The sequence below is a fragment of the Miscanthus floridulus genome, chromosome 5 (genome assembly GCF_019320115.1).
Source record: "Miscanthus floridulus cultivar M001 chromosome 5, ASM1932011v1, whole genome shotgun sequence".
In the NCBI taxonomy this organism is placed as follows: domain Eukaryota; kingdom Viridiplantae; phylum Streptophyta; class Magnoliopsida; order Poales; family Poaceae; genus Miscanthus; species Miscanthus floridulus.
This window is the reverse complement of record NC_089584.1, coordinates 9,342,214-9,370,180: the sequence shown is the minus strand read 5'-3', so window position 1 is coordinate 9,370,180 and position 27,967 is coordinate 9,342,214. Positions and strand designations below refer to the sequence as shown.

Below are 27,967 nucleotides of genomic sequence, written 5' to 3'. Positions count from 1 at the left end.
GTCAAAACTCACCAGTCATTAAATGAGGTTGAGCTTACACTTTACGGATCTCTTGTTTTTCTCTACTTATACATATATGGTATATATTTTTTATCAGGTACAACTTAGACGCGCATAACTCGCACAGTTCGTACTCACGCTACACGCTCCGAACTCGTCTGGCAGAGGAGGGAGGGAGCTGACACGGTTAGCAGGTGTTATGTTATGGGACCGGTGACGGATAGGAGCCACACGAGGACGTGGCGGATAGGTTGTTCGCGGACGTGTTGCCGCGTCACCAGGCGGCGTGGTCCTGCAGGGCCCGGCCTGAAACGACAGTTCTGAACCGGGCCCACATCTCCCGAGTAGTACTGTGTTCTTCTTGGTCGGTGCTGTGCCAACCTTAGTCGTGAGCGCAGCGCTTGCTCGCACGGCGAGGCAGGGGACGTCCAAGGTCGGGGAGCAGCGCCCAGGGAAACGTCCGGGGTTGGGGCAGCGCCGGCCCCTCGCGTGCGCTTCCAAACGTTGAGGCTGCGCGTAGGGCGGGTTGTCCCGTGGTTTGGGATTCCCAAACGAAGCCTTAACGGCGACGGGTACGCACCAAGCGGCCTGCATGCTTGTGCATGCACATGCACAGCAGTCAGCATTTTGGAGCTACTTGCCTACTTCAGATTTTTTTTTTTTTTTTTGAGAAAACTTGCCTACTTCAGATGCCATGAAATCAGAGATTGGGCCTGCAAATACCAAAAGAAGGCTTGCTCGGCCCGTCTATATTACAGCATGTTTTTTTTTTGAAAGGTAAAGGATATTTATTACTAGTTATAAACGTAGTACAGAGATGGGGCGAAACATTCCCCATTGAAAGTTCTGAAGTGCCTGAAGTGCCTGTTGCACATTACAAGGACGAGAGTGTGTAAACGCTTCACAGGAATACAGACAAGAGCTTGTAACACTTGCTTGCCTAGCCTGCTTTGCGAGCTTATCAGCAACTTTATTTGTTTCCCTTCTAACCTTGATGATTAAATGTTGCATTCCTTGAGTGATTGTTGCCAGTTCAGCCAGGATGGGTCGCAGGGGCCAATGGCCAGGACTGAGGCACAGATAATTTTTTTGGGCAGCAGTAGCGACCATCTCATTGTCAGTGAGAAAGTTGACGACCTGTAAGTTTTAGGGTTTTTTTTTTTTTTAAAAAGGCCATTACAATTCTTCAACTTTTGAGAAATGCTATTGCAAATCGTCTAATCGGAGATAGGCCATTATAATTCCCAGCTTCGCTGAACCATGCCATTTTCTACACCCCAACCTTACGAGGGCCCACTGTCAGCACCGTATGTATACGGGACGCAAACGCTCGTGAAAATATCGGCCATCTCTTAGTCAGCGCCGCGTCGGTCTTCTTCTTCTTTCTCCTATCCCCGTTCCCCATCCCATCCATGAACCCTAGCTCGCGATTTGGCGGCAGTGACGGCGACTGAAGGCGGTGGCAGGTGTGATTCAGGTGCGCGGCAGCGGCGGTGCAGGCGGCTACATTGGGAGAACCAGCAAGCGGTGCTAATTGAAGTCATTAGCGACTCCGGTGCAGCCTGCGGCGATTGAAGTGGGTGGCGGCTCCGGTGCAGCTGCGGCGGCCGGAGCAATAGAGGGCTGCGGCGATTGAAGTGAGAGGCGGCTCCGGTGCAGGCAACGCGATGAGGGCAGGTTCGTCTGCTTCCAGCGGCACTGCAAGCAGAGGAGAGTGCCCCTTTTGCTTTGTTCCTCTAATCCGCATCTGAAGCAAGCAAGAGGATACGAAGGATCAGTGGTTTTTGAAGTGCCCCTACAATGTCAAGGTTTGATTTCTTGCCATGCTTGGCTTGTGCAAAGTCTTGTTTTTCACTGAATGACACAACTGTGATCTGAACATAGGGTGATCCAACCACATGTGGCTTCATTCGCTCCGAGGTCGAGTATGAAGCTGCAAAAGCTCATGGACGCCGGCTGCAGATGAAGGACGCGGGATGTTTGAGTCTAGTGTCTGGTGAAGCATATGCCGGTTTGAAGGAAGAATTGGATGGGCGTACCCAGTGTAGAGAGCTCCCGCTCTGTGCGGGGTCTGGAAAAGGGTGTCAGTGGCAAACCTTACCCTCGCCTGTGCAATGCGAGGAGACCGCGACTCGAACCCGGGACCTTCCGGTCATAGGCCCGCCCTTCTAGGGAAGGAAGAATTGGATGAGGTTCGTCAAATTTTGGACAGTCTTGTTTGTGATGTTCTGGCACTGAAGGTACAACTTAGTGAGCCAAAGGTGGTGCTGGTTGAGCCCAAGCAGGAACTGGAGACCAAGAAACTTCATATTGTGATCGATTCTGCAGCTTTAGTACCTTCAGTTGTAGGGTTTGTAGGTGTTGTCCTTAGCGTCATTGTTGCTATAATGTGGAAGTGAAAACTTCTCAACTTTGGTGTTTCTGATGTATGGTAGCTGCTTAAATATTAATGTAATGTGGAAGTGATAACTCGTCAGCTTTGGTGTCATTGTTGAGCTTTGCTGTAATGTTAACTAATTTAGGTTACTTAAATATTTGATATGCAATTATCTTGTTTGTTGAGCTGTAAACAAATTGTGCAATGAAACAAATTGTTCAGCTGTAAATATTTGATATGCAAGGACCTTATTTGATTGAGGTTACTTAAATATTGACATGTGCCCTTGTTCGGCATCTACCTGGGTGATCCTGCTGCTTGCTGGCTGCATGTCTGCGGCTATTGCACCTTTTCTTGTTATTCCAATCATCAACTACAGTCGCCTCTGCAAAGTCTGGATGACTTACTGCAACCTTAACAACTTTGAGATTCTTGCTAATCAGGTTCAATTCCTTGATAACACTAGGTAGTATGCCTTCTTCCCACTGTTGTGCTATCTTCTTTCTGAGGTACCTTTTCTCCATTATCAACTCCCTCAGTCTGTCCACTAGCTCATGTATATGAAGTCCCTTGAACTGCTTAATCTGAGCATTAAAACTTTCAGGCACATTATTTGTTAAGTAGTCACACTTGCTCTCCTCTAAGAAGCCACACATATACCATATTCGGCCATGGTGTTCCTCAAGATAGTCAATTGCACCTGGAGCAAATTCATAGATTTTCTTCATATGCCACCTGAATAGCCCTTCTGTGTAGCTCCTTGCAGCAGGGTATATGTGGTCAGTGAAGACATCCCCTGAGTAGTGTTTCATGAAGTTTTGATATATGTGTCTCATGCACTCTCTGTTCTCCGCCTGTGGGAAGACAACCCCCATAACTTTCTCTAACCCTTTACAAGCATCTGAGTATAACACTAAACCTAGAGGGTCTCCTATGACTGTGTGCAAAATCTCTAGAAACCACTTCCAGTTATCCTCAGTCTTAGAGTAAAAAAATTGCATATGCAATATGGTACAACCAGTTGTGCCCATCCACCCCAGTAGCTGAAGCCAACTATCCAGTATATTTTCCATGCAAACAAGATGCATCTACACCAATGAATGGTCTACAGCTAGCTAAGAAGCCATCAATGCATGGCTTCAAAGCAACAAATACTCTCTTGAACCTATTCTTTTTACCAACCTTCTCTAACTCTATTTGTACTCTACTTCCAGGAGAACTAAGTTCAATCCGTGCAGCCCAATTGAAAAGGAGTAGAAAGCTTTCTTCATACTTACCATGAATCTGGTTTAGAGCTTGCTGTAAACCTGACCAGGCTTTTGAGTACTTCAGCTTTATGCCAAAATCACCTTCCAACTTGTCTCTAGCATCCTTGGCTCTCTTAGTTGGGTTCTTCTTAATCCAATCCCCAAGTCTATCTGCACACCAACCCTGGGAAGCCATTTTGTCTTCTCTAAGCTTGGTGGTAGGATAGTTGTGCTCCACAAGTAGGACTTTGATCTAAAAAAGACATATTACAATGACTTAGTCACACATATTAGCATGTACAAGGCATAATAAGGTTGATGTGAACTTACCTATACAGTTTTCTTATAAAAATGGTAGAAGCATGTATGCGCCAAGGGCAGTCAGTGGCTGAACACCTCGCAATGAATCTTGACTTGTCTATTCGGACCCCAGGTGCAAACTCAAAACCCTTGATGACAGCAAAATGCCTTATGGCTTTCCTGAATGAAATGATATCACAAAATAGCTCCCCTTCTGGATTTTTGAATTCACAGGATCATGTAGAACATGAACATCAAGAGGGTCTTCATTGGCAACCTCTGCCCCATCAACAATAGGAACATCATTATCAAAATTAGAACCAAATGCATTTTCAGATGCCTGTGCATTGTCAACAGATGCATGTGCATTGTCATCAGCTCCATGTGCATTCCCAATTGCTTGTGTAGTTGGCACTGGAATCTACACAGCTTCATCATCCATTCCAACATATTCTTCAACATTATCAAACATATCAGGCTCTCTATCTACATCTACAGTAGCTGCCTCTAGAATGTCATCAGCAGCAACATTAGATTTGGTTGTAGGCTCAATTGCAGCACTAGTTGGCTCAGTAGACATGTTAGCATAAAGGTTGCCTAACTCTACATCAGGAGGAACCACACAAAGAGGCTCTAGTGCATCAAATTCATCATATGCACAAGCTGCCTTATCAAACACACCAACTACAACCTGACACCTCCTCTCCTCCTTGTACATTTGAAACATATCAAGCATCTGAATCTCATTAGCTAACCTGACATTCTCATGCAGTCTTTTGTCATAGAACCACACTGTAGGTGTCTGAGCACAAGATAAATTCAACTCCTTGCATAGAGTACTCAGCAACAACTCAAGTGTTAAACTCCCAAACTAGACATCCCACTTAAAAACAGTTCCCTTCGTATACGATTTCCTCCTATCAGAGCCATTGGAAGGGAAACCTTCAACTTTAATCTCTATCTCAAACCTAATGCAGATGAAATTGTAAGTGTAAATATGCAGAATGGCGTACATTACACTAACAACCAAATAGAAACCCATATCCCAACACTGTGAATAGTCAAAACAACAACAAGAGTGCAAGAAGGATACCTATTGTCGTTGTCCTCCATTACCGCCGCCACCAATTGCCGTGGAACACCAGTTGGCGTTATGGGGCATCCATTGCCTTCGGTGTAGGTGCGGCCGCCTCTGGTATCCCTAGCCACCAGCGCTTGCTTCCTTGCCCTACCACCTCCTTTGGTTCTCCTGTCGCCTTCAGTCATCATCGCCGCCGCCAAATCGCCGAGCTAGGGTTCATGGATAGGATGGGGAATGGGGATGGGAGAAAGAGAGATGAGACCGACGTAGCGTGGACTTATAGAGGCCAATACTTGACACACGTTTGCCTCCCTGTATACCTATGGTGCTGACGGTGGGCCTCTGTGGTAGAACTATCTGAAATAGCACGCTTCTAGAGGTGCTCGTCTCCCACCAGACCCTAAGCACCCCAAAAGCCGGCTACATTGGACGGTTCCGTCGAGCACACCCCAAGGGAAAACTCGAATAATCCACGTTTTTCCTCCAGGATCCAATAATGAGAACGAGTTTACAATACTTAGTCTATTTCATACAACAAGAGTTCTCGAAAATACATTGTTACAATACCAAGTTTAGAGTGCGGAATTTAAACAACGGAATTAAAATAAGCATCTGACGATAAGATACAAGGATCCGTCTGTGCCCACTAGAAGAATCCTCCACACAATAGCTACTCCTCAAGCTGCACCTGCAATAGGGGTAAATAAACTCTGAGTACATAATATGCTTGCAAGACTTACCCGACTAGTAGGAATAATTTTCTGTCTCTAAAGGATATGATAGGCTTTATGGTTTGTTGGGTTACCTTTTGTGAAAAAGCATTACTAGAAGTGAATCCTTATATATGTGTTTTATTAGCAGTCATGATTAGATCATTAGCTAACCATTCTATGTAAGCACCTATTCTACTTTTAAGCAAGAGTTGAGTAATCAGATCCATTTCACCATCTTTCATCTTCTAGTTCTTACTACGGTGCTAGATCATAGACAAGTCATACCATATTACACGACGATTCATGAACCAATGTAGCCCAGCTGGGTACCCCGAAACACACGTCCGCTTGTACCCTAGGCACAAGCAGGATCAACCCACCACTCTCTTGTCAAGGGGTCCAAGTCCTCGTCCAAACATGGACTCCAAGCCCCCACACCTAAGTCCTAGACTTTGTGTGGTGCTTAGACCTTCACCATCCTCACCTCCAATTAGTCGGTTCAAAAAGAGCCAAAACCCACGACAAGAGAGCAACAAGCCTTTCCACTCCCATAAGCAAGTATGTGCTCTGGATAATAAGTCTGTGACCTGACTAGGATCCAATGCAACGACCGGTCCTTAACCAACATAGATAGGGAAAACAGTGTAACCAAGCTATGCCCTGTTGGCCATGGAACACAACCTGTTACACCCACCAATACCCATATCATTTCCTTTCACCATTTTATCATGAGAGTAATAATAATAATCACCTATTATGAGTAACGGTAGGTTACTCACGTTACCGATAGCCTAAGCATAGTAGCTACTTGACCTATGCTAGTAGGACTCATAGGTAGGTTTATCTATGCATGTAGTTTCAATAATAAGCCTGTAACGTAAATGCACATCACATATATATATCCAATGATTATTTGAAATAAGGGTTATGCATCGGGGTTTGCCTTGGACAGGCATGGTGTCAGCTCAGTCAGTCAGTGGCGGCTCTAGGACCTCCTCCTGCATGAAGATCTCCTCCTCATACTCCTCGATCATCTCCTCGAACTCGTGATCTCCGATGGCCACGATCTCCACCAACTCGTTCTCTACATGCATGCGATAATGATGCAACGCTTAGCATTTCGGTAACAACAACTCTTAAAATAAGAATACACATGGTAAACTACTAAGCTAGCTCTAATGACTAAGATACAAAGCTAACTATCATTTTCATCAAGTAAAATGTTGGGTTCAACTAACAAACACCTAGCTTTACAAATGAAGGATATATCTCTATTTCTACTAATGATTTAATGTATATTTGAAATAAAGAGCATTTAACTATCCTTATATTAACTCTATTCTAAAGTTACAAAAATACATTGAGCACATAATAATACCATGAAGCTACCGTAAAATTTTCAAAGCTAAAGCTATCACTATTTTGCCACAAAAATTCCTACAATATTTAACCTAATAATATTAAGCACTCTCAAATAATTTAATAGCTCTTGGTATCAATAAGTATATATATGAACTAAATACACTAATAGATAGAGCACAATTTTAGGAACTTAATAAAATTGGTTTCAAAATTTTTGGATACCTACATGGTTTTATATTAATTAACAAAGTTTAGCTCAAAATTAAAATGAAAAGCTATTTCTATTCTCCATGAAAAAGCTAAACTGATTTCGGCCCAAGGCGACCCACACGTGATGTAGCGCGCACGAGCGAGCGCATGGCGGCCCGTGGTGTGGCCCACGCAGCATCACCCATGCACGCGAGGTGGCCCACGGCGAGAAAGCCCGCACGCGCTGACACATTAGCAAAAACGCCCTCTTGTTCTCATAAAATAGCGCGAACACTACACGTACTATTTCTATAGGCAGCGACTTTGTAACAGAATTCTCGGATCTTTCTCCTCTTTACAACGGCACAGCCCCCGGCCTTCCCTGCGTGCGTCGGCGCGGTGAACGGTGGCACTAGCGCTTATGCCGGGCACACGGGACCCATGCTGACCTATCTATGAGGTCGACGCTCACCTAAGGTTCAACGTGAGACGATAGGCGGCGGTTGCACGAGCCAGGACGCCGTAGAATGACCTCTCCATGATGGCGGGCACCCTGCGGCAATGGCGACGGCGTTCTAGTGAGCGACAGCAACAACAAGGCGGTAGGGGTAACGGATGAGCAGTGACAACTCACCAGTGACCTTACCGAGAAGCCGGCTCGGCCAGAGACGACCCGAGCGAGGCTGGCCACGTGCACGCTACGAGGTGAACGATGGACCACAAAGGCACGGCTGCATCCGCGGCACTAGAGCTATGACTAGCGTGTGCATGATGAAGATTTAGCCAAGGCAAGATAGTGGTGTAGAGGAATTGGTACAGGATGAGGTGGTGGAGGTTGGCCATGACACGGGCGATGACGGGCCTTAACGGCACGGTGGCGAGCAAAGCTCAAAAATTGGAGCTTAGCGTGACGCGAGTCAAGGTAGGGTAGGGTCAGCTAGAGAGGGGGCATGAAGGCAGAGACGCAAACATGAGGAATGGCTGAGAGGTGGTCGCTCTCTAACTCACCGTGACGCAACTCGACGGCGGCGGAAAGTAGAGAGAGAAGAGAGAAAGAGAGAAATGAAGCACGACAGTGGGCTCAGCTCGTCCATGCCTTGGCGGGACACGAGCGGTGAGCTCAAGAGGCCCACGTGCCGGCATTATGGACAACATGTGCGCACGTCTGACCGGCAGGGCCCACACACCGTAGTGCCATAAAATGGCATGGCGACGATGGCTCGCCCACGTGCGCGCGGCAGAGGCAACACGCACAGGGCCGGCAATAGCGCAGAGATGCAGCGGACCAGCGCGGATGCGACAACAATGCGATGGCAGCGGCAGCATCGCAATGCGAGGAGCGACGGTAGTGTGGATGCGACGGCAGCGCAACGCGATCGTGGTGGCACCCAAACAGCAGTGCGAGGCAGAGCAGCAGGGCACGAGGCCAGGGGCTCGCTGCGGCCGGTCTTAGCCAAGCCCAGGTGGCTCGACCGACCAAGCGTGGTGGCACGGTGGACCGCGCGGGACATGGCCATGTGTGCGGCATGAGAAGGCCGCGCAGTGATCGTGCACCCGGCGCCAACCAACCCGAGACAGTGACACACATAAATTTTAAAGCGTTCAACACGACCAAACGGTTGCTTTAGGACCTAAACCATCTTCACCATGCTTAAGATGGAACATGAGACTACCAAATCGAGCTATAACATTACACCACTCCTTAACCCAATCTCTCACAATAAATTGCTAAACATAGAGTGTCTAACTGTTGGCAGACTTGAAAAATTCTAAGTTTTTAAGCTGAATTTGATTTCCATTTACGATTTCTAAGCTAGTGGAAATATTAGCTAGTAATATCATTTTTCGATCGCAAGTATTTCATTGTCATCTACAAAGTTTGTATTTCAGACTTTATTTAAGTATCACATACATGTTCTATAGCATTTTTGCTTAATAAAAATTGATTTTAAACTCTAAGTGATATAACATGACTATCTAATCAACTTTCGTTTCGCATTTGAGTTGATCATTTCGAGTTATAGAAATTGATCTAGACACTTTATCACATGCATTAACACATAAACATGATGTTCATGACATGTTTTAGTAAATGATTTATGGTGTGACACCGAGGGTGTAACCCTAAGTTTTATCTCTAGACGCTAGTAGGCTTAGGAACAATAGTTGAAACCACGCGTATGGGCCCACATGGTGCCCACCAGTTGCCGCACTCACTCGGATTCCAAGCTATTTGGTTGTCGGGTTGGCAACACAAACGTAAAAAAATTAAATCTGACGATGTTACGGCAAGAGAGACGATTTTATTGAACTAATTTCATTTACATTTGCGTTACTTGTGAATGAACCAAACATCATGTTTTAAGTGATTAGTCAATTCTAATAAGACTTCCAAAAGTAGGTGGCAAATAAATTTGGTATTTGTATGGGTTGGCCTACCAAGATACCAAAATTAAATGTGTCGAATCCCGTACGACTAATAAGGTGTATTATTGCAGGATCCTCTGCTTGTTTGATGATTATTACTTATCATTTAATTATATTTATGCATCTAATTAATGTTTTGGTACCTTATTGAGGATCCATGGACATTTATTTTTTCTCATTGTTTGCTATTTGCACTCTATAAATAGAATAGTGCTATGCCATCTTGACATGTATAAGCAGCGTGCTAACAAAGAGGCAGTACTTAAGTCTTAGTCACAACAATTCCATATACTGGTGTAGGATCTAGGATGTCTACAAAACTAGTCCTGCAACATCTGTTATGTGCTTTCATTTTTACTAGTTTCACAGCACACATAGTCTGGTGTGAGCGAGATTCACTACTACATAAAGGGTTTGTAGGGGCGGCTCAAGATCATTTGTAGAGGTACTTTCTCTTCTGACACAACCACATTAGGATGTCATACATGGTCAAGATCACTAGCCAAGTGTTGTGGTCGCTCATCCTCTTATTGAAGGGATTCATTCCATCGATGCTCAAGCTAAACCGTACATTCCTTGGGTCATCGCTGAATTCTTTGTGCTTCTAATCGAACCTTTGCCACTAACTACAATCAGCCAGGTGTGCAATCTTATCATCATCCACCTTGCGCTCATCATCCCACCATGTCATGAGTGCGGCTTCTTTAGGGTTTAGGAAGATACGTCTCAAGCGGTCGGTCACTAGCAGGTACCATATTACCAAGACAGGAATTCTTCTCTGCTTTGCATCATTGCCTAATGGAGTATCCTTTGGGGCTGAGATTCTTGTACCATATTTTTTGTACCCTTCTTATTCCTCTTTTTCCCTATGGAGGCTTCGTCCCCACCGTAAAGGACATTGTTCTTGTACTAGTTGGCCCCACACCAGGGACATTTATCCAGTGACTTGAACGTTTTGCCATAAAAAAGTATACAGTGGTTGGGACATGCATGGATTTTTTTTAACCCCCATTGTCAATGGACTTATGACCTTCTTCGCTTGGTATATGTTGATGGGAACTGAGTTTGGTTGTGGCAGCACCCATGACAGGAGACGCAATAGATCATTGAAACTACAGTCTGACCAGCCGTACTTAGCGATCAGGATGAGAAGCTCAAGCACAAAACATAGCAATGTCTAATGTGTCGGACAACCCTTTTCAACACCATTCACAGTCTCCTTCGATGCTTTTGTCACTCTTTCCAAATTTTCTAGACCTTTTGACTCTTTAGTAAAATCTCTGGTCTAAGGGCTTGAATCATGTCCTCCAAATTATCTTCATCCTCGACACGTGATCCACTATCATTATTGGCACCACCTTCATCGTTACCATCCCAACCACCAGCATCACCACCTTGTTCATTGCCAAACTCAGAATCCATTCGTGCATCAAGCTCTACTGAATATTAGGATAGGGATTCTAGGGTTTCATCGCCGTATTCCTCCTCATCCTCGTTGTTAACAATAACCGTTTCACCATGATGAATCCACACTGTGTAGTCCTCAACAAATCCTCGCATAATCAAATGTGATATGATGATAGTCATATCTGTCCATGCCATACGGTTCTTGCAATCTTTATAGGGACAAATAATTGTATCCTTATTCTCTACAAAGTCGTTGCATGCTTCTTTGCGGCTTCAATAAATTTATCCACCTCTTCACAAAAACCTGCCTTGAACCTTAATGAACCATGCATCCAAGAGTTCCTGTACTCTATCTTTTACAACAACAACAAAACAAACATTAAATGACTACTTATTCATATATATATATATATATATATATATATATAAATGAATCAAATTAATTATTACTTGAGAATAATTGCATATACTTCAGATATATATGAATATAAATCAAATATAATTACATGAAGCATACAAACACACCATGGTAGAGGAAAATTAATTAATGGCCCATTTATCCATAAATAATTAAAATATATATTTGTTGATTACAATAAACAATTTCAAAGACAACAATTAGCAACAACTATATTTTACCCAATATCTTTCATGCAAACCCTAGTCCAATTTTATCAAACATAAATTTACAAAAAAAATTAATAAAAAAACCAAACCCTAGATCTAGATCTACATGCACATGAAATATCCATAAAACTAACTAATTGTTCACTAAAATCAAGAAACATGGACCAAATAAGGGTATGATCTTGTTCCCCTACCTAATTTACCCAAGTATATTCAAAACTTGGGTCTAATTTGCTTCATAAGTAGCTCAAGCATCATAGAAGAGAGAGAAAAGCAAAACTCTAATTACTCACTAATCAATCATTAAAACTTCAAAAAAATGTGGAATAGCATTTTCTTACCTTCTACAACCTCTCCACCAAAGGATTTGAGACCAAAACCTTGCTCCCTTAGTAGAGCAATTTTTGGGAGATGCCTAAGGCCTTCCCATCTTTTTTTTATGGGTTAGAGTGAGTGACCCGAGGAGGAAGAATGTGCTGCAGTTTGCTTTATATGTGGGTCATTTGTAGGGGCGGCTGGTGATTGGGCCGCCCCTACAAATCATAGGTATTTATACGCGGGGCATTTGTAGGGACGGCTCAATCACCAGCCGCCCCTACAAATAGCAACACCGGGGGCGGCTAGTGAATAAGCCGCCCCTGCTGTTCCATTTATAGGGGCGGCTGGTGTCATGGCTCCCGAGCACACCACTGTAGGGGCGGCTCCATCACCAGCTGCCCCTACAAAGAATTTCTCCCGTTGCTGCAAACCGTTTTTCACGTAGTGATTGCTACAGGGAAAAAGGCTTGTTTAAAGCAAAGTACATGGAAGCAATCACAATTGTGGGGCCTTATGCTCCTCCAAGTGCACCTTGCATTCATCAAGTCAAAAGATCTGGCATGGTTTGCATCTGTAGTATTATTACCCTTGAAGAGGAGAGGCGGATAAGCATGGCGGCTGTCTCCAACAGGAGACTCCTCAGGAGACCTAAACTTAAAATGGGCCTTCAACAGAATACCTATAGCCTCAAAAAGAGTACCTATATGGAAGACCCATTTTAGGTCTTAGAAGAGGTATAACCCAAATCTAACTCTTCTGGAGACCCATTTACAGAAAGGGTTTTCTTTTGGGTCTTATTATTGGAGAAGACTAAAAATGGATATTGAACCATTTGCCTATAGCACTATCCAAACGTGAAATGGATCTTGTATTTTTGAGTAACGGTGGTTGAAGATAGTTCATCTTGCACGCTGGTTGCACAGACCAATGCCAGCTGGAATCAAATGTGGAAGTAAAGTACCTTAAAATACTCAACCGTTCATCAAGAAATATGTGGTACCGAGTACTACATCGTGGATAGTAAATAATATAACCTCGCGACTTTGGTGGTGTTTGGATCACTAGTCTAAAGACTAAAGTTTAGCCCCTAAAGTTTAGTCCTACTAGGCTATTTAGATCCATGGGCTAAACTTTAGTTCTCTAATCTACAATGATTGATTTGACCTCATTTAATTATCCATGCACAGCCATGCATGCGAGCAGCAAGGGGTATGGGGCGTCCAGCGCCCGTCCCGATGGAGTTTAGCCCAATTTAGGGCCTTCTTGGGAGCAAAAGATTTTAGCCCAGTTTTTAGCCATTTGCTCACTTTTAACCCCCTGTTTGATCCTTGTGGCAAAAAAAAGGCTAAAAGCGCAGGGCTAATGTTTTGCCATAGGATCAAAACACAGCCTGTTTCTCAGCTTACATGGTTCCACCACCACCTCAGCTAGCATCATCAAGGCCAAATCCTTGAGTTTATGGAAGCCAAAGTCGCAAGGAGAGTGGAAGACTATGAATTTAAAGATGCCATAAGCTTATTCCATGTTCCAACAATATGGCAAGGCAATGAATAATGAAAAATCAGTGTCATAAAATATGTGATGATATATCTACTAGAATGAGATTGTGTCTCCACACCGGACACTGCTTGTCCATACGGCGGCTATTTTATATACAATAAAACTCACTGTCGTTCCCTGAACTTGTCCGGCGGTGTCATCCAAGTCCCTAAGCTTCTAAAGTGATATATGTGGCTCCACAAACTTGGCAGACAGTGTCATTCAGGTCTCTAAACTTGTAAGGTGATCACCACAGGTCCCTAAACTTGGCTGGCGATGTCATCCTGGTCCCTGAACTTTCAAGGTGATCTCTGCAGGTCCCTAAACTTGGTAAACGGTGTCATTCGTATCCAAATGTAAATATTTAAAGTTACGTATAGTTGTATTATAGAAGTAACTTTTCTCTATAATTAATACCATAACATTATTATTAAAACTTTTAATACTGTAATACTATTATTAAAGTTCTAATACTGTAATACTACTACTAAAAGTATTATAGTATTATAGTACTAATAACCGAGAAAAGTTATTTCTATAATACTACTATTAAAACTTTTAAAATAATACAAAAATTGGAAGTAACTTTTAATAGAGAAAACTTTTTAATACTTTAGGAATTTTAATATTATTTTAATACTATTAATGATACATAAATATTAAATTAATTTTAGTATTTTTCTATTTTAAACCTAATATATTTGTTGTTGTAAATTATTTTAATACTTTAATTTATTTTTTGCTTATGTAAATTATTTTATATAATTTATATTTTTATGATAAATGTTATATAAATAATGATTGATTAATTGACATATGTTGGATCCACGTCTAACGTACAATTAGCGTGCCACATCGGCTTATAGAGTAGCTTAGACCACATTTGGATAGGGATGATACCGCTTATCAAGTTTAGGGATCTACGGTGACCACCTTGAAAGTTTAGGGACTTGGATAACACCGTCCCACAAATATCATTTTAGAAGTTTAGGGACCTGGATAACACCACCGACCAGTCTATGCATATATGTAGCTCTTCAAACCGTACCGTACGCCACCTCTAAAAGGATTTGTACTTATTTTAGTAAATTGGACAGGAGTGCTCTGCCATTTCATTTAGTAGATAGCAAAAATACAATCTGAAATGTTACACGGATTTGTACTAGACGTACACCAGCCGTTGGGCTTGGATTGGACTTTGGATTTTCCTCCTTAGATTATATACTCTAAGGAGTAGTTGGACTTCTATAAACATCATCATTCATGCTGCTAGTAGCTAGGTCGATGGGAAATTACATCTCAAACGCCCATCCCAAACACGGAATCCCGTGCACTAGCAACCAGATATATTTAACCCACACATGTCTGTCTTATATATCTACAGTAACTAGATAGATAACTCACGTATTGCTGCGGTACTACGCTATGAGTTAATTGTTCTTACATCCATTCTTATTAAATTTGATCGTGTTAACTGTTAAGACGTTGAAAGTTAGTGAGATGACATGGCTATTAGTGAAACATGATGTAGATAGTTAGTAGAGAATAATGTGGATGGGTTGCATATGTTGAGATATAGAACTTGTAGTGAGGATTAGATTTATAAGAAACTATAAGCATACCTCGCGTGTTGCTATAGGAATTGCGGATGAATTAGAATGAAATTGGACTAAATTATTTATTTAAAGAAATTGATTATTGTGAATTAATGGTAGTGGATGCGTGGTATACTAATAACGACAATTAAATGTATGTGATAGTAGACTGCTGAGGTGGACTGCTTGCATATCGAGATAAAACGACTAGTGGGTTTTAGGATTATAAGAGATATAGATAGATATAGATTAAAAGGAGATCCATCAATACATTGAGCTGTGGCATGTGGCTACCAGACCTGGCCATCAACGAGCACCTTAGAGCATCTTCAAGAGACTCTATATCATTTCTAGTTGACTAAGGTCTTATTTGGATTATCTCCTCTAAACTTTAGAGCACTAAAAGTTTTAGAGCACTTTAGCTCAATTTTAAGATCTAAAGCTCTAATGCGAGCTAGACTAAAGTTTAGAGTTAACTTTTGATCAATTTTTCGGAGACTTTAGCTCTAAAGTTTAGAGCCCTAAAGTTTAGAGGAAGGGATCCAAACGTGCCCTAAGAATAGAGGTTTTGATAAAAAAAAAACCTCCAGCAACCTCTTTATTTAGTTATCCAAATATAGTCACCTCCTATTTCGGATTTGTCACTAGCTAAAGATAGAAAACGAGAATGACTGTCTAGACTGGATACAAGATATAGAAAACTATTGCAGAGTGAAACGATATAGAAAAAAATAATTTTTATGCAAATGATAATTTAGAAAGTGAGCTTTAGAAAGACTCTCAACATGCTTCTAGGCTATGGCATAGTTCTGTTTTTTTTTCCGAGGATAGGCTATGGCATAGTAGACCCGACGATAAACATGAATTTTGCTACAAGTATAGCAAACATGATGACATGGGCTATTGGTATGGCCTGTTGTGGGTTAAAGCCCATGCAGTCTCCCATCTTCCCCACAGGCGACAACAGCTGGACTCATGAGGTGATGACACGAGTTGATGGGTCCACCCATGAAGGCAAAAACTAGGGATGCGAACAGAATAAAGAATCAGAGTTCCAGTTCCAGTTCCAGTTCCCTAGTTTTCGGCCACGCCCTCTCTGTCTCAAGTTTCAATGAGATAAATGTATGGCTGGCTTTATATATCTAGAAATTGGCAACAAGTTTATAGCAGCCAACACTAGCCCATTTCGCAGCCCGGTCCATAGCAGGCCCAATTGGCAGCCAGTACATGACAGTAATTTACCACGCCAAGTCGTTTTTCTAGGTGTTAAGCAGCCTGTTCGGTTGGCTGGTTCGTATCGTTACTGGTTCGTGAAGAAGTACATGACAGTAATTTACCACGCCAAGTCGTTTTTCTAGGTGTTAAGCAGCCTGTTCGGTTGGCTGGTTCGTATCGTTACTGGTTCATGAAGAAGTACTGCTGGCTGGTTTTGTGTGGGAGAAAAATACTGTTCCGGCTGAAAATTTACGATCGTTTACGACAAGCCACAGCCAAACGAACAGGCTAAAGAGGGTTGAGAGACCGCTAGCTAGTGAAATTAAGTACAATAGTTCTTACAAATGTCTCACGGAAAAGAGTGATTTTCACATGAGGAAGTCATGGGTCTAGCTTGGGAGACAACCACCTATTTTGCATGCGGCATGTGTCGGGAAAGAGATTTCGCCCTAGTAGAAATTCCGTTGTCGTCCCTGCTGGCCACAGGACACAGCAGCACGCTGCCTGACCATCTCAGCTCAGATTCGCGAACTAATCCTAGGTACAGGTTGTGTAATACAGTAATTTGTTATAGATGTTCTAAGAGGAGTCTTGACTTTGTTTTGTCATAATTTTACTTGTCTGTCTTAAAATGTTGGTTTGTAATAAGTCGGTCTGATTCCTTATTGAGGGGATGAAGCCGGATACTTTTTTCATTATCTAAAAAAATTCTCATTCTCATCTAATAACTCCTTAGTTAGGGTAATAATATGTGTTCTCTCCAAGTGGTTTGTTCAATGCTTGATTGAGAGGATTAAACATCTACTGTAGTTCCTATTCTTGAAAGCTGTATGCCATAATATAATAAAACAAAAATACATTTTGATTATTTATAATTAATTTGTAAAAATATAGGGTCCTCATTTTGTGCTTCGCTCTAGGGCCACAAAATCCTTGGTACAGGCTGTGTAATACAGTAATTTTTTTATAGATGTTCTAAGAGGAGTTTTGTCTGATGCGAGTATAATGCGAGGTGCTCATAGTATAATCCTGTTTACCTACCGGGGGTGGGGTGGGGGGTGGGGGGGGGGGGGGGGGGGGGGTTAATGACCTATATCTAGTATAGCTGTACAAATACACGGGCAAATTAACAACGTCCTAGTTAGAATCGTAACGCGACACGGATCGGCGCATGGCCATGAAAATGTTTTCTTTCTTTTAACCATAGTTCTGCTACTTGTGTAGTTTTTGTTTACCAGTGGACCATGTGGCCAGTGGCCTCGTGATGACGTGCCACGCACCCTCCGCCGCTGGCTGAAGAGGACGACATGCGTGCATAAACTTTCCGACAGTATCGGTTTGTCGCAATTTCCAAGTGACCAATATTTTCTCACCATTGTACGTCCTGCTGGTGTAGCCGACTGGCCTTAGAACTAGCTAGGTAGTGCCGGCCGCTTAAGCATGCGCTGGGGGTAGCAGGTTTACTTAGGTCCTGTTTGGTTTCCATAAGTCAGATGACTTATTAAGTTAGGTGACTGAAAACCAGTAACTTATAAGTCATGCCTGTTTGGTTGTAGATGACTTATAAGTTCATTAAAGGTGTGGGCCCTATGCGAAAAAGGGTGACTTATAAGTTTTAAGTAGGGGTGAACCAACTTAAAACTTATAAGCAGAGGTGACTTATAAGTTGGTGGTGTTTGGTAAAATAAGTTATTTTTTTCACTTTTTAACTTATAAGTAGGTGACTTATTTGGAACCAAACAGGGCCTTAGCTTTATGACTGTATGTAGATGACTGGGATCAGCAAGTGCATCTGCATAGCATGCATTCCTGCAAGCCAAGATTCTCCGATCTGCGTCCTGTTCGCTTGTTGATTTCAACCAGCCCAAACCAGCCAACCAACAGTATTTTCCTCTCACATAAAACCAGCACCAGCCAGCCTAAACCAGCCGAAAAACCAACCAGCCACCAACCAGCGAACAGGCCGCTGGATGCGATGCGGCGACCACTGACGGACCCTCTGCTCTTGTTTGTTTATATATATGGCGATCGTAGCAGTCAGGACATTCCGTTGATACAAAAATGGGCAAGAGCGAGGATGCACAATCACAATACAGCACCAGCAGCAGCAGAGCTGCTTAATTGGAAGCTTGCGTTGTACTGTTCTCTTGGCTTGTGCATCGCAGGACGACGGCAGGAGTATATGTCTCTCTACTTGTCTGCCGATTCCATCTGCCACGTACACCTGTATGCTGCATCTGCGTTGGTAGCCACATAGGATGGGTTGGACGGGGTAGTCCATCGGCAATCACACATTCAGACATTCAGACCAGACTAGACCTACCACCACGTTGCTTAATCGTGCTCGACTTGCTCTGAATCTATCCACTATCCCAAATTATCTATCGCTTTAGGTTTTCATGTCGCAAGTTTGACTCGATTTGTAGAAAATACATGCAACATTTGTATCTCTAAATAAATTTATTAAAAAACTAGATTAAAAAATATTTCCAGTGATACCAATTATATACCATAATTATTAATATGTTTTAATATATATTTTGTCAAAGTTGTTTCTCGAAAAGCGAAAACAACAGATATTTTGGAACGGAGGAAGTACATGCGTTAGCAAATACTATTCCTCATTTTCCAAAAATACAATTCTCATTTTTCGAAGAGTCGCATAGTTTAAAGTTTAATTAAATTTATATAAAAGTCGATGATAGAACCCTTTGCAGATATGTTGGCGCGCTGCCTAGAACGATTCTCTCTCCGGCTTTCCCTCCCTCCCTCTCTTTGAGCATGCGTGGTGGGCACATGGTTGCAACTTGCAAAGCACCAGCTACGCAAAGGATGGATCATCAGTGTGCAGGGGACTTTGATGATTTGTTAACTCCAAATAGCACTTTCACAAGTAAGTACTGTTTGATTAGCACCTCTGGTTAATTATATGACCATTTTCGTTCGTGAAAGTAAGAGGCGATCGATCCTGCAGTGCTATGTTTGGGATTGATTCTTGTGGCATGTCCACCGTACAAACAGTACATGCCCATAACCTTTTCACGTTTCTGCCAAAACAGTAGAGTACTGCTAACTGTCGTTTTTCTTCCTGATAAACAATTTTGACTAAATATGTATAAAAATATTAATATTTATGATATAAAATTAATATGATTAGATAGATCGTTGAATCTATTTTCATAATAAATTTATTTAAAGATACAAATGTTTTACATATTTTCTATAAATCTAGTCAAATTTACGTTACAAAAATCAAAAGCGACAGTTATTTAGAGACGGAGAGAGTATAGGTTTTGGACAAAACGTTTTCTAACTACTACCTCACAATAAAAAAATTAAGTGGCATGTCCGCTCGCCGATGGTGGTGATGGCAGTCAACGGCAACCGGTGAGGCGGTCGTGGACCAGTTGATGCTGTTGTTGGAGTTCCTTGGCACCAATCAATGCACACGTTGCAGGCCTTGCATCGACCTCTCTCCGAGTCCGACCCGACCCTTCCGGGGGCTCTCCCTATATCGTTTCTCGTAGGGGGGAAAAGCTACTTGCCTTGCCTACTTGGTGTGTGGGACAGGGATACTACATCGACACTCGACTGGGACCTGCCGCGTGGTGGTTGGCAGTAGCTACCAGCTAGCATATGTAGTCCACCGATCGAGCTGCAGCAGGCCTACAGTTGCTGGAGCAACTGTAGCCAAGAACGGGGACGGGGCATATGCCCCCTTCCCCGGGGAGGGAGGGATGAATGGATGATATTGATGCATGCCTTGTTCATACAGGTGCATTGGGTTTTTTTTTTGAGTAATAGAGCTTCTATTAATTCATGGCAAGATTACAATCGGCAGCCGCTAGATCGACTAGCCAGCCCGGTGCATTATCAATCCAGAAGTGACAGCGATCAGTGGCCGAAACCATAGATGCACAAAGGTTTGCCACCGAATTCGCGTCCCTTTGAATCCATCTAATCTTAAACTCACTAAAAACCTTGCCTAGCTCTAAAATGTCAAAACATAAGCCTCCGATGTGTGAAGTAGACGCATGTTGACTTAGCAGCAACTTCGAGAGTTCTTGGCAATCGACTTCAAGCATCACCCGGTCGAGTCCCAATTCCACAGCCAGCTCGAGACCCTCCCTCGCCGCCATGGCCTCCGCTGTAAGCACATCCGGTACATCCTCAAACCATCTTGCTGATCCACCTGCCACTAGACCATCTTGATCGCGGATGACCACTCCTGCCGAGCCAGTATTGGTCACCTGGTCGAAGCCCACATCCGTATTGATCTTGAACCAGCCCGACAATGGCTTCTCCCACTTCGTTTTCGGCGCCCTCGGTCTGACCACCGGCGCTCGCTTTAGTGACGCCAGGTCTTCCAGAAGCTTTGATATGAACCGAGCAGTAGCACCTGGTTCCCAGGATTTGCACCCGTGACCACGCGCGTTGCGACCAGTCCAGAGTGCCCAGGCGCCACATATAATTGTTTTAGTGGTCGCGATCCTCCCTGACCGCATGTGGAGAACATCCCTAGCCCAAGTGCAACTCTGTATGACTGGCACCGGCATCCCCGTCTCCTTCTTCACCTCTTTCCAGAATTGCTTCGCGAGCGGGCAGTCGAAGAACACATGAAGCAAGGTCTCATCTCGACTGCCACACACCTCACAGTGGCTTTCTCTTGCCACATGTCGCCTCTTGAGCTCCGACTTTGATGGCAGGGAATTATGGAACACCCTCCACCAGAAGACACGAACCTTGGGTGGCACATTCAGTTTCCATAGCACCTTCCAAAAGGTCGAGTCACCTAAAGCTGATGCCTGCCTGTTATCATCGGCCATCGCTTTTTCCATCTGGTCCCGCTTGAGTAGCTTGTAAGCAGATTTTACTGAATAAGCCCCATGCTTTTCATGTGCCCAGGCGATCACATCTTCATCTAGACGGTTGCTCGGCTTGATCTTCAGCACCTCAGCCGCCTCCAACGCCAAGAATGAGCTACGTATCAACGCTTCATTCCACACACGTGTCCCGGGTATGAACAGATCCCGTACACGCTCCACGGTGGTCCTAGGCATACGAACCAAAGGTTTGAGAGGTCGCACGCCAGGGATCCAGTTGTCTTCCTAAATACTGATGTCCCCCAGTCCAACTCTCTTGATTAGACCCCGAGCAAGGACGTCTCTGCCATGAAGGATTGCCTTCCACGTAGCCGAGCTTCGTCTTTTCTTGGTAGCTGAAAGGAAATCACAATTAGGGTAATATTTCCCCTTCAGTACCTTGGCGCATAAAGAGTCCAGCCGTGAAAACAATCTCCATCCTTGCTTCCCAAGCATTGCATGATTGAACAAAGCAAAATCACGAAAGCCCACTCCTCCATCCTCTTTCGATCTTGTGAGTTTCTCCCATTTTAGCCAATGCATTTTGTGGTTATCGAGGGAACTCCCCCACCAGTAATTAGATACTGTCGAGGTAAGTTTTTGACACACCGTAGGCTACAGTTTGAAACAAGACATAGGGTAGGTGGGCACCGCCTGTGCATTGGCTTTCAGAAGTACCTCCCGAGCAGCACAACTGAGTCCCTTCTCTGCCCATCCTCCCACCATGCCACGCATCCTTGCTGGCACATAGTTGAACGCGTCAGTTGCACCACGCTCAGCCGCCGTAGGTAAGCCCAAATAGCGCTCCCCCAGCGCTTCAGTACCAATTTGCAAGCTGGTATGAACCACCCTTCTATCTTCGTCATCACAATTTGGATTGAAAAAGATGGCAGACTTGTTTTTATTCACAAGCTGCCCCGACCCTCGGTGATACTCGTCAAGGATCGTTGTCACTCTGTCCGCCCCCCTCTTCGACGCCTGTGTGAATATCAAACAATCATCAGCAAACAAAAGGTGCGAGATCCATGGCGCATGTCGACTGACTCTCACCCCCCTTGAGACATATTGTGGTCCAATGTTCTTTAGCATACATGATAAACCTTCCGAGCATATTAGAAACAGATAAGGCGAAATGGGATCCCCCTGACGTAGCCCTCTCGACGGTTTAAACTCATCAGAGAAGACTCCATTCACCCTCACTGAAAAGGTCACAGATGTCACACACTTCATCACTAGAGAAATCCAAACTTCAGGGAATCCCATTGCTCTCATGATGCATTCAAGATATCGCCACTCAACCCTATCATAGGCCTTAGCCATGTCCAACTTGATTGCACAATCACCTTGTTTTCCCCTTTTGCTCCTCAGATAGTGTATGCATTCATACGCGATCAGGACATTATCAGTAATCAAACGGCCCGGTATGAACGCACTTTGTTCAGCTGAGATCACCTCCTCCAAAATCCGGCGAAGTCGATTTGCCATCGCCTTGGAACAAATTTTATATAGGACATTGCATAGAGAAATCGGTCGGTACTGGGTTAAATCTTATGGATTAGTTACCTTAGGAATAAGGACCAGCAAGGTTTTATTGACCTCCTCGGGTAGCTCTCCACCATTCAAAAAACCCAATGCCGCCTCCATCACACACTTTTTGACCAGGTCCCAGTGCGTTTAAAAAAAGCCCGCGTTGAAGCCGTCAACACCCGGGGATTTGTTTGGTCCCATATGAAATAACGCTGCCTCAACCTCCTGTTCAGAAAAGGGTACCGCTAGTAATTCACTCATCTCCAGCATCACCTTTCTCGGCACGTGAGTACACACCAGTTCCGGTTCCAGATCATCCTGGGCTGAGAAAAGGCGTTGGTAGAAATCACATGCCAATCTTTCTTTGTCTACCTGTTCTGTAAAGACACGGCCATCATCATCCTTGAGCTGCTTGATCCGGTTAGTTCTGCTTCTAGCTTTGGCTTTGGCCTGAAAAAATTCAGTATTCCTGTCGCCCTCCCGAAGCCAACTGATCCTGGATCGTTGCTTTGCCATCACTTCCTCCCGTGCAAGGACCTCTGCAAGCCGTGACATAATTGATCGTTCCCTATCCGTAGGCCCTCGATAGAGAGTATTTCCTCTCTCTTCCTCTAGCTGCGCTCTGAGCTCCTTAACTTGCTTTGTGACCGAGCCAAAGACGTCTCGATCCCAAGTTTTCAGTGCTCCTTGCAAAATTGAGAGAGTATTCCCCACTGTGGACAAATCTGCCCTGCCCGGCCCTGGGTCCCAGGATTTGTTCACAAACTCATTGTACTCCCCATGAGTTTTCCACATGTTTTCATACCAGAATGGTTTGGGACGCCTGCCCCCCGCCCGCGCCACTGGCTCTGAATTCCTCACCTCCACCAAGAGGCCAGCATGATCCGACTCCGTCAGAGGGAGATGGAACACTTCGGATCCTCCCAGCCGATCCATGAACTTACAGTCTCCCAAGGCACGATCCAACCTGACCTTGACGTTTCGATCAGCATCCTACCTATTGTCCCAGGTGTACGGTAGACCATGGAAACCAAGGTCGGTGAAGCCACAGTCACTGACCACGTCCTGGAACGCGATCACCTGCCACAGCTCCCTCTCAATGGCTCCAATCTGCTCCTCCACCACCAAAACCTCGTTGAAATCCCCCAAACACAGCCATGGTTCACTCGACTGTGCTCGCAGAAATCGCAGGAGGTACCAGCTCTCCTTCCTTCGCTCCCTTCTGGGTTCACCATAAAACCCCGTAAGCCGCCAATGAGAAATCTTCAGCCGCTCACATGACAACATCACATCAATATGTGACCTTGACTTGCTCATCTCTGCGATCATGACGTCGCCACGCCACAACAGCACTAAGCCGCCGCTTAAACCCTCCGCCTTGACCACTATGGCATTTTGGAAGCCAAGGTCTGCAATCAAGCCGAGAGCTCTCTCCTCCCCCATCCTCGTCTCCATCAGGAACACCACCGCGGGCCTCTTCTCCACCACCAACTGGCGGATCTCTTGAACTGCCTCGGGCCGCCCGCAGCCCCGGCAGTTCACACTAAGGATATTCATTGTGCCCGGCGGGGACTGCTCTCCGCAGCCGCCGCCGATCTCGCATTGTTGTTTGCACCACACTTTTGTTTCTTGAGGGTTTCAATCACACTCCCCCCACTCTCAGCCCCCGGATCCATCTGATTCACCCGCGAGCTCACCAGTCCTGCTGGCACCAGAGCAGATGATCCATCCACCGGAATGTTCAGGTCAGGTGTATGTGTGGCTGGGGTAGCTCCTTTCGACTTCCTCTTGCGAGGACCCAACCGGCGCCCCTCCTCATCCATCATATCAAGCTTCCTGCTTGCACCCTGCCCACCTTCATTGTTTCTTCTAGCCACGTCCACCCGGTCCTCCTTCAGAGGTGATTGCACCTCTTGTTCCTCCGATTCCCCCATCACGCTATCAGAGTAGCGAGATCCGGTTCTAGAGCTCCGGTCCCCCGACTGATTCGATTGACGTGTGTGGTAAAAGCCCGAGGAGGAGCCACTCCCAAAAGTCTCTGCTGCTGCCCCGGCAAAGGACTGCAGCCGGCGTCTCTTCTCCTCCGGTGCTCTCAACTGAACATCGTATGGCAACTTCCCCTCCTCATTTCTAACAGCTGGAGTTGGACACTCCAAATCAGTATACCCCAATTTACCGCATGAGAAACAAATGTATGGGAGCTTCCCAATTTACAGGTGCATTGGGTTGACAAGTCAACAAGCAATAGAACAAATCTAAAATATAGCATCATTGTTGATTGTTGTATGTTGTTGCTTTCTTATTTTCTCCGGCTTTTATCTTTATTGTCATTATCATTGTTTGGGAGAATGGGAGCAATCATTCGGTTACAACATGTGCGCTCGGTGAAGAGCCAAAACCAAAAAATACTAACAAACGAGTTCTCTCTCTTTTCTTTTCACTGCCACTATTTGCTGCATGATTAATGGAAAAGATAATTGATGTGATATTGTACTGTGCTGTGGAGGCTCTTGTGGCGAACCTTCCGCACTATCCAAACCAAACAAAATTCCACATCTGATCTGCACGTTTTCTATAAATCTTTTGCTCGCTGTATCTTGCAAGGTCTCCATCGCATCAAAGTCCTTTGGCACATGACTACGAGCTAGCCCCGGAGCTTATAGTATTTTGATCGACCCACCGTTCAAGTGCGGAAAAATGTGTTCTTAGCTAGGTGATTATTTGCATACAATAATAATAATTGAGTTGAGTGGAGAGTTTAAACAAATTTCACACGAAAAATTGATTAGTATAACTTTCACAAGTTTTGGGATGTCAACCTAAGAAAGCTGGAGGGTGTGCTATTAACACTAATGCAGGCATCAAAGACGGAACTGGGGCGAAATTTTTTTGGACCCCCTCTGCTCGCTGAAGAATGAGTCAGCTGTCAGCGGCCCAGCCCAACAACAGAGAAAGGTCGCGTACGAAGACTTGCCTCGCGTCGCGTGACTCGCCAGTCGCCGCTCGCGTCCCTTCCAGTTCCCCGTGCGGCCGCGCGATCAGCGATTCAGCACTCAGCAGTTCAGCGGACACGTCACAGAGTAAAGCTGCAGACTGCACCCATCGCTAGATCGCCTGATCGCCGCTCATCGGAGAGCAGAGGAGCAGGCGAGCGCCGAGCGCTAGCAAGCAGACAAGCATCACTAGCAGCAGACAAGCACCAGCAGAAGAGCGCCGAGCGAGCAAGTCTGCACTGCAGGTGCAAGCAGCCGCAAAGTAAGTATAATTTATATGATGCGATTTCTATTTTTTTTAATTGCTAATTTGCAATGATCATCCATGCAAATTTTTGATTCAGTTTGCTTATGCTAATTCAGGTAGGAAATAATGTCCTCTAAATTAAATATATATACGTTTTGCCGGTCCTCGTATTTTGTCCGGCCAGACTGGCCCCTTTCTCATTTTGCTGGTTCCACCAATGGCAGGCATGACCCACTACTAGAGAAAGGACTTTGGGTTTAGCACATTAATCCTAGTTAGAATTGGACTTGGGACTAGTGTGATAATTACTCCTGGGTCTAAGTTTTTTTAGGTGTCAGAGGACCTTTAGTCCAGGATGGTAAGACCAACCCCGACTAAAGGGTCTATATTAGTCCTGGTTGGTGTTACCAATCCGGACTAAAGGTCCTTTTAATCCCGGTTGGTGTTACCGACCCGGATTAAAAGTCTTCCGACGAGTTAGTTCAAAAAGAAAGCATCCCATCCAAAGTCACATGTGTTGTGTAGGTGGGGTGGAAAGGTACGCGCGAGGCAATGCATGAGATCTTGGGTTTGAATCTCACGCAAGGCATATATGTGGGAGACATTATTTTTTTTATCCTTGGGGGACCTTAGTCCGAGTTCAAGGCAACCGAGACTAAAGAGTGATGCCTTTTAGTCCCGAACTCGTAGTCCTGGTTTAAAGCTCGTTCCCAACCGGGACTAGAGTCCATCTATCTACTAGTGACCACACACCGCAGCATGACTCTGCGGTGCAGGATAGGGACCCATGTAGAAAAGAAAATCAGAAATGCAATTGCCAACCGGGACTAGAGTCCATCAATTTACTAGCGACCACACACCGCAGCATGACTCTAAGGTGCAGGATAGAAACCCATGTAGAATAGAAAATCAGAAATACAGTTGCCAACCGGAACCAGAGTCCATCTATCTACTAGTGACCGCACACCGTAGTATGACTCCGCGGTGCAGGATAGGGACCATGCAGAACAGAAAATCAGAAATGCAGTTTCCTGTTGCACGCGGAGTGGAGGGGGCGGTTAGCCGTCCAGCCGAGAGAGTCAGGCCCTAGTTTTAGGGTATAAAGACGGTAAAGCTAGAGAGGAAGCCATGATTCGGTGGCTTTCGCTTTTGACCCTCACTGTTTTTGTTTGGTTTTAGCTCGATCCAGAAACCGTTTCCGCGACTGCACATTTGGCAAATATATATATATATATATATATATATATATATATATATATATATATATATATATATATATATATATATATATATATATATATATATATAGGGAGAGGCTATTCAGTAGCCGGCTACAAAATAAGTTATTCTGTAGCCACCTCTATTTACTATAATTTTATATACTAATTTACCATAATGTTAATACATATTTACGATAGTTGGGTTAATATAACATATGGGGATATTTACCATAACGTTATATTAGACCACTTAGTAAGGAGTTACTATAATCTCGTAAATTAACATAGTAATTATTATAACTCAAAGTGGCTACAGAATAAGTTATTATGTATCCAGCTACAGGATAGTAGTTATATATATATATATATATATATATATATATATATATATATATATATATATATATATATATATATATATATATATATACTGTTCTGTAGCTGGCCATAGAATAACTTATTCTATGACCACTTTGAGTTATGATAATTACTATGCTAATTTACTAGATTATAGTAATTCCTTACTAAGTGATTTACTATAACATTAAGGTAAATATCACCGTGAGTTATAGTAACATGAGTATCGTAAATATATATTCATGTAATCGTAAATTGGTACAAACATTATGGTAAATCAAGGTGGCTATAGAATAAGTTATTTTATGGCCAGCTATATATATATATATATATATATATATATATATATATATATATATATATA

General features: G+C 43.9%; 1 protein-coding gene across 1 annotated transcript; it reads right to left on the bottom strand.

Moving 5' to 3' along the window:
- Positions 1-23,779: 23,779 nt before the first annotated feature.
- LOC136454213 (uncharacterized) lies at positions 23,780-24,343 on the bottom strand. Its single transcript, XM_066454720.1, has one exon. It carries the CDS (start codon positions 24,341-24,343, stop codon positions 23,780-23,782), a length of 564 nt encoding a protein of 187 aa, XP_066310817.1.
- Between the last annotated feature and the right edge of the window lie 3,624 nt (positions 24,344-27,967).